The sequence below is a fragment of the Thunnus maccoyii genome, chromosome 7 (assembly GCF_910596095.1).
Source record: "Thunnus maccoyii chromosome 7, fThuMac1.1, whole genome shotgun sequence".
NCBI classification, from domain to species: domain Eukaryota; kingdom Metazoa; phylum Chordata; class Actinopteri; order Scombriformes; family Scombridae; genus Thunnus; species Thunnus maccoyii.
The window spans coordinates 24,274,143-24,282,145 of NC_056539.1; the positions used below are offsets into that span (position 1 = coordinate 24,274,143).

Here is an 8,003-nt window from a genome sequence, read left to right on the forward strand (position 1 = left end):
GCTTACAGGTGCATTAGCGCCACCGGCTGGACTGGAGGGTGAAGCAGCACGTTGGCGTAAAAAGAAAAGACAAATTACATTCTCTCTGTCCTATTCTCTCTGTCCTAGCTGTACAAGATATTTATTTAATGATTTGTTTTTCTTTTATTACAGCCTTTAGTCACCCTGGCATATTTATACACACAAGTTGTATACACAAGGTGCTCTAGTTGATTAGAAGACTATACATGCTTTGCTTTGTCTGTTTCTATTGTGCCAACTGGGCTGGAGTGAACATCTGAAAAACATCAGTTGCACTTTGATATTTGGTACTTTGAATTGCTGTGTTGTTGAAAGGTGCCAAAAAATAAACATGGCTTGCCTGGACAACTAAACAGCCATTGATACAGTACATGGAAGAGCAGACAGGTCAAGGTTAATTTGAGTATAAGCCTGAGTGGGTTATCTCGACCTCTTTACACAAACTTACACAGTTAGAACTAGTTCTGTATTACTACATCTGTTAGTTTTCCAGGCATCACACACAGTCAGCAATTTCCACTGAGGTTACAGGCTACAGCATCAGGGGTCTATAGGTTACTCTAGGCTTGGTTAAATCTTTGTTAAGACAGAAATATTAATCCAAATGTAAAGAGACAAGGAGCAGTCACCAAAATTCAGCACAGTATATGAATCTGCATATCAATCTAACTACAAATTGACTGACAGGTATGTTAATACATGGACTAATAGTACACTGTAAAAAAAAAAAGAAGAAAGTTATTTCACAGAAATTTACTGTATTATTTTAGTTTTTATGTTTTTTCTACATTAAGTGTAAACCATACCATACCATAAAATAAAGGCTGTAATCTGTAAATTAATGTAATGGAATATTGTAAATTTTTTTTAACAGGATTATTAATTGACTTAATGGTCTTGAATGTTAAATTACATTGAATTCTATGTAAAAATACAAAAAATACACATCCTATTACTGAATGTAAAATTAAGGCAACTGTCTGTTTTTTTTTTTTTACAGCAAAATTTAAATTAAATGTAAAAAAAATGTAGTCAAAAAATGGTAAAAAGTCTGGCAGCAAAAGTTGGATGAATCACGCTGTGGGGAGATGATCTCAACCAATGATATTGTTTGAGTTCTGGGGGCAGGTCCGCAATAAAGAAATCCATACATAATTATGTTAAACTAATTTTGGCCATCTGCACCATGATTTCAGTTTCTACTGGTAGGCTAGATGATCAATAATTTTGAGAATTTTCACTGTATTGATGATAGGGAGTTCTTGTGGATGGATTGGATAATCCTATGAATTTATCAAAGATTACTGCATGAAAACAATATCTTTTCCTTTCATTCCTGAATTTTTTGTGCAGATTTATACATTTGTTTGACATTCTAGCAATGTTTTATAATGAGATTTTATTTTTATTTTACAATGGATGGACTGTAAAAATGCAGACAATGTCCAAAGTAAATATCCGTATTTTTAAAATAAATCTCTGTAAAATAACTAAAGGGTTTTACAGTGTAGGCAACAATCAAGTTAAAGTTGTTAATGTTGATGCTGTGAATTTATCCTTATAATTAGAGATTAAATTAATCGCCAACTATTTTGATAATCACTTAAACGCTTTGTGTCACTTTTTAAGAGGAAAATGTCCAAATTCTCTTTTTCCAGCATCTTAAATGTAAACATTATCTGTTTTCTTCAGTCCTCTATGATAGTAAACTGAATACCTTTGGGTTATGGACTGTTGGACGGGACAAAACAAGACATTTGAGGATGTCACCTTGGGTTTTGGGAAACAGTGTGAACATTTTTCATCATTTTCTTACATTTTATGGACCAAACACCTAATCAATTAATCAAGAAAATAATCAACTGATTAATCGATAATGAAAATAATTGCTAGTTGCAGCTCTACTTCTAATGTTCGATCCATTATTAGTTGCAAAACAGCTGTGAGCAGACGGTCACTTGATATCATCCTTTTTACTTCCAACAGCAGTCTGGCTGGACGTCCATATTGACACTTTTGGATCAAGGGCAGTAAAATTCTCATCATTATATGTGTGTGTGTGTAACAGCAGTGTACTGTACTTTAAGCATTAAAATAATGCCTACACAATATGTATATCTGATATCTGATCCAGTTCATAGAAAACTAGTCTGCAATCCATATAGACTAGAGTATGAGGATTTTATCTATCATATGTTTTTTTTTCCTGCTATCTCATGCTTTAGATATATATTCAGGTCTTTCATGAAACTGACATTGCAATTGCAGTTATATGCCACATAGTGACACTGTTGCTCTGTTCAGAAACCCCTTGCCCCCATCACTACACACACTGTATACCAAGCAAACATAATAAACCACCTTTATGTCCCTGAACCAAAAACTTAAGTAACAAGGCTGTTGAAGACTTTGAAGGTGACAGAAATGAGATGACTAACAGATGAGCTACGAGTTGTTCCAGCTGTAGGGAATAATCTCTGACCACTTCAGTAATCTTGGACAGGAATGATAATAACATGTAGGGATTGTGACATAAACAGTTAAATACACCAGATTCAATAGATGACACAGTTTGGATTAGATCAGTGACATGTTAAATACATAAAGATTATATCTAAAATTGGAAACAGCTTCTCGGTGTTGTAGTTCATAGAGACGGTTAATTCTGCAGGGTTTAGCTGTCATAAAAAAGTGTTTATGTGATGTGTGGTGTGTTGTGATGATGGTCCAGAAGTCAGATCTCAAACAGACCGATTCATAAGATTATATCATCAGAGGGCTACTTCTAGCGGACCAGTTTATTAACATTAATCATGAAACTCAATCTTCTCTGTGAATATATAAGAAAACAGCCATTACACAAATGGAAATATGTCCTCATGTCATTCTTGGTGAATAAGACCAGACAGAACAACTCTACAACTGCCCATACAAACTCATTCAAACTAAACAAACACGTTAAATCTGATCTGACTGAATTGGCATTTTGTTTTCATTTCATTATTGTATTTGACTTGTTGAAAACAATTTAGAAGTGAGGAGCGATACGGAGGTCTGCAATCAAACTAGAACTGACTGTATTAACTTGGGGTATAAATGTATAAAATGATGGTGATACTGTCCAGAAAGTCTTGACAGGTTTGTTGTAGCAGTTTTAATCAACATCAGGTTCAAATATTCAACTAAATTAATTTAAACGATGGTGGAAAATAAATCATGTACTTATGTACTGTTCATATGTCATGTTACTTTAAAATAAATACTTGAAAACTTGTACTTTATTTATGCAACTTCATACTTCTACTCCACTAAATTTTTGAGTGAAATATTGTATTTTTTAGTCCACTACATTTATTTGACAACTATGGTTACTTTGCAGATTAAAATTGCACACACAGAACATATAAGGTGATACAACATAATGCACTGTTGTAAATGAAACAACCCAGAAGTATAAAAAAAAGTTAAATAGTTTGATCAGCTACAACATTAAAATGCTGCATTAGGTTAATGAATAAATAATAACACAATCACAGAATTGATGCTGTATAATAATATTTGAAAGTTGTCATTTTACATTAATAATGCTGATATTTGTGATATTTAAATACATTTTCCTGATAACATTTTTGTACTTTTTAGTACATTTTTGTGTGTAACGTGGGATTAAGAGATTGAATAAAGAGATCGTAGTGTTCACTCACCCGCTTGCTGATTTCTATTGACTTATGTTGCTTAAAAGGACAGTTTCACAATTTTTCAAGTTTCTCTTAAAAGTCAGGTGCCCAAATAAACATTGAAACAGGTTTTGCTTGTATTATTCATTCCTCCTGTTCATACTGACCTTTACAAGATCTCATCCAAATATGCTTTTAATGTAAGTGATGAGGGACAAAATCTACAGTCCTGCTTTTAGCAAAATGTATTTAAAAGTTTATTTGAAGATAATATGAGGCTTCAGCTGTCCGAGTTAGTCAAATAAAGTGGATATTTTCCACAGTTAGTCTTTTTAGTAAAAAAAAAATTAAAAAAAAAATCCCTCTTTGTGTTTTGACAGTGTTTTCATGTTGAGCTGCGGTGGAAGGATCATAACAAATAGATGGAATTTGGCACCATAATGACTATAACTTAAGAGACATTGAATTGATTTGACTAATGTGGATGGCTGAAGCTTTATATTAGCTTCAAACACATTTTCTTCTTTTGCACAAGAAGAAGGGCTGTGGATTTTGTCCCCCATCACTAACACTGAAAGGGCATTATGAGGGGGTCTCAGAATGGCCAGTATGAACAGAAGGAATGATTACAGCAAGAAAAACGTGTCATTGTTTGTTTGGGCACCTGACTGTTGTTTTAAGACAGACATGAATAATTGTGAACCTATTCTTTAAGAGCTGAGATTCTGCCAGACATCTGTGTGCCTCTGTCTGTCTGTCCCTCTTTCTGTCTCTCTATTCTTCTTTCAAGCCAATTCAAAGACATTTGGCTTCTGTTACGTGTGTGTGTGTGTGTGTATGTGTGTGTGTGTGTGTGTGTGTGTGTGTGAATGTGCCCATGTGCTTGTGTGTGTGATGTTTGAGTATGTGTTGGGGAGGGTCTTTACTCCACTAATGGTTTGTTCAGAAACCCGAGCAGGGTGTTTTATGAAAATATGAAAATATTCTTTCCGTCATTTAGTTAATGGGTAACTACTGTGTGCGCGTGCATGTGTGTGTGTGTGTGTGTGTGTGTGTGTGAGAGAGAGAGAGAGAGGGAGAGAGAGTGTGTGGATGCGTGCACGTGTGTAAGAATTGATTTTACGCTTTCTGATTTAAGGACTGCCAAGGTCCTCTGAGGTCAGGTATGCACACACGCACACACACAAACAGAAGCTTTGTACACAATGACGGCATGGCGTCATGGCACATTACTTATTCACATTTTGTCTCATTCTGACTTTGTATGTATGTCTCTTTCATAGCTGTAGTAGTGATATTGCACTTTTGATCAGGTCATGCTATAGGAGAACATTGTCTAGACTAGTAGTTCCCAATCTGGGATTTGGGAGTCCCAAGAATCCTAAAATAAATCTACGAGGCCACAAGACACTTATTGTGATAAGAAAGAATAATTTTTGACTTTTGTTAGATTCTTGCTTTTCTCTTGTGAAATGCTGAATGCGGTTACCCCCTTCAGGCCTGTAGAAGTCCTTCAAATGAAACCTCAGAAGGAAAATCATTCTTTTGGTTGAACTGTTCAAAACTTGTGTCCACACTAATGTGTGGATGATGTGTGTCCACACATCATCTATGATTGATACATAATCAGCAGCTGATGTCTTCATTTTGAGGGTTCATGCGCCATAAATGGTGGGAACCTTATTCTAACCTACAGTACGCAGGCCTTTCCACAGTATATGAATGAAGAGCCTGGTTTCCACTACAGGGCCAAGAACATGTCCTGCCAGTACTTACTAAATATTTATACAACTTAATTTCCCCTAAATCAAAATATAGGTGATTCTTTCTCCATCTTGTTGCCAACAGAGATGACTCCTCTGCTGGGTTACAGTCTCATATAAACAAATAGGGCTTTAATCCTGCATCCTAAACATCTTGACTTGGCTCTGGGCCGAGTAAACTGAAAAGTGTTGAAAAGTGGTGAATAACACACTGACTGGCTCTGTGACAGGCACCTACCTCAACACATTCTTCAAGTCTCTTTCCCATTAATAAATACCCTTTTATTAGTCTGCTCTAATAATTACCCTTGGAGGGGATTCCCAGACTATAAAGGAAAGTTTGTTTTTCAGAATAGTAATGGTAAAGTGTTAATAGGCCTGGAACAAAAGCATGCCATGCAAAGGCTATAAATGCCATCTCTTACTTTACTGCACGGTCTCTGCTGATATTTTATTCAGTTTCAGCAGCATTTATGTTGATCTTCTTCAACAGGCTGTTTCTTATTTTCAGAACTGAGTTGAAACTTGTTATTTGGATCCGTTTAGTTGTGATGATGATGAAGACAATGATTATGATCATCATGTCGGAGGTGAAGATGATTAAAACAAGAGAAAGTGAAAGTTCATAAAGGTGCAAGAAAAAAAATATGATGAGGATAAGGGTGAACGTTAGGGGGTGAAGATAAAGACGATTATCCTTCAATGCAGCATGATGATGATGATGATGATAATGGAGGTGAGGATAGTGATTCACAGATCTGGTATCAGCAGAAGTGTCGATCAAAACAAAATACAATTTCTTTATCAGTGTCAGTATCAAATTCTGTGTTTCTGCCAGCAATTACATTAATCAATTGGACTCAGCATTTAGTGCTACAGTAATCTCAGGCGTCATGATCCTAATCTGCAGTGAGGAATACAAAATTTACAATTTTTGAAGAAAGGAAACACTGGTATTGGATCAAGAATCGGCAGATTCCTTAAGTTATCAGAATTGTAATTAGAAAGGAAAACGTTTGATCAGTGCATCTCTATGTGAGAGTCATCGTGTTAGAGGTGATGATGATGATGGAACCGAGGAAGATAACAATTATGATGATGATGAATAGTTGCATGAGCACCTGTGATACAACAGAATATTTAATAATTGCATGAGGATGAAGGTGAGGATGGAAATGATGAAGATGCTGAAAAATCGTATGGTAATGATGACGATGATGATGGAAGTGAGTAGTAATTGCATGTACAGGTTGTGGGAGTAATGGTTTGAACGACAATAATGATGATGGTGATGATTTTTTGGTAAAAGCTGATGAAGATCACAGCGGTGATGAGGATGTTGATAGTGTCATATTCGAAGTGAAGACCTTACTGACTCCGCGTGGCTGCACTTGTACCGGTGGTGGGAGTGTCCGCGAGGGGGGTAGAGCCGCTCCACTCCCTACTCGCGCGCAGGCAGGAGCAGCGCGCACATGCATCCATTCTGAACTTATAGGGTCGCGCGAGCAGGAGGTTGACGCTCAGGACAAGAAGGAGAAAACTCTGCTCGTTTTATTTTACCGTCCATGATTTATTCCGGTCCGTACTTACATCCCGGTGTCATGTCAATTCGTCGGGCCGGTTTGCTGCTCCTGTGCGCGGTTTTGGCGGTGACGCGTGCTCGCCGGAGTTCACCGGAGCAGGAGGATGTTCAGGAGAAAATCAACAGCGCCAGATGCACGTCCAGGTGTCTCACTCTGCACATGACTCAGCTAACCGCTGCCTTTAGACACCTCCAGGTAAATGTCTGACGTTATGTCAATCATTAAGAGTACCAACAACCTTGAGGTCAAATATGACCACCAGTTTATAAAACGTACAAGTCAAATTCAGTTTGATGCTGTTTTCCTTTAAAACCCTAATTACATTAGTAGTATGACGTGTATTTAAACATTTATGTGAAACTCGAAGGTGGGTAAACTGTATACGTACAAATGTAAGAGCAAGTATGCTGCACAATTTTAGACTGCACTATAAACTCTTGCTTAAAAAGGTGCATTATATGTATTTTCTGTAATTTTACAGGGCAGTTGCAATTGCTGCCTGTATTGTTGACAGCACACACTGCAACTCTATCACTCTTGATCCATATAATTCAGTGGGATCAGTAGGGATTCTGTTTTTGGTCCCCTATTAGTCGCTTTACAACAACGTTTTGCTCATTTGCTTTGATATTCATAGCAGCCTATTCTAAAATATTTCATAGGATATTAAAGAGTGAACTGGAAGTATGGGACAGAAATGAGCATCTTGAATCAATCAGGTGCAAACAGTAGTCAAATAGGTTAATAAAACAGTGGAATTTAAGTTAAAATTATTTTTCCAATAGAGTAATAACACACTGAAATAATGACCTTTCAGTGATTTTGCAGATTTAGCTGTATTCAGTTGGTGATTTGTGCATGGTGAGTGTGCTCAGTGATGGATGTGACCACAGGCGTTATCATCAGATCTATGAGATGAAAGTTAAAAGGCATCATTAAACAAATTAAAAAATTCAAAA

At 36.5% G+C, this 8,003-nt stretch overlaps 1 protein-coding gene across 1 annotated transcript in view; it reads left to right on the plus strand.

Annotated features, from left to right (window-relative positions):
* The first annotated feature begins 6,864 nt into the window (after positions 1 to 6,864).
* anos1b (anosmin 1b) overlaps positions 6,865 to 8,003 on the plus strand; it is a 53,056-nt gene continuing 51,917 nt past the window's right edge. Inside the window, exon 1 of the mRNA XM_042415708.1 lies at positions 6,865 to 7,239. Within this exon, the coding sequence (XP_042271642.1) occupies positions 7,027 to 7,239 (213 nt within the window). The 5' untranslated portion in view covers positions 6,865 to 7,026. The remainder of the gene's footprint in view (positions 7,240 to 8,003) is intronic.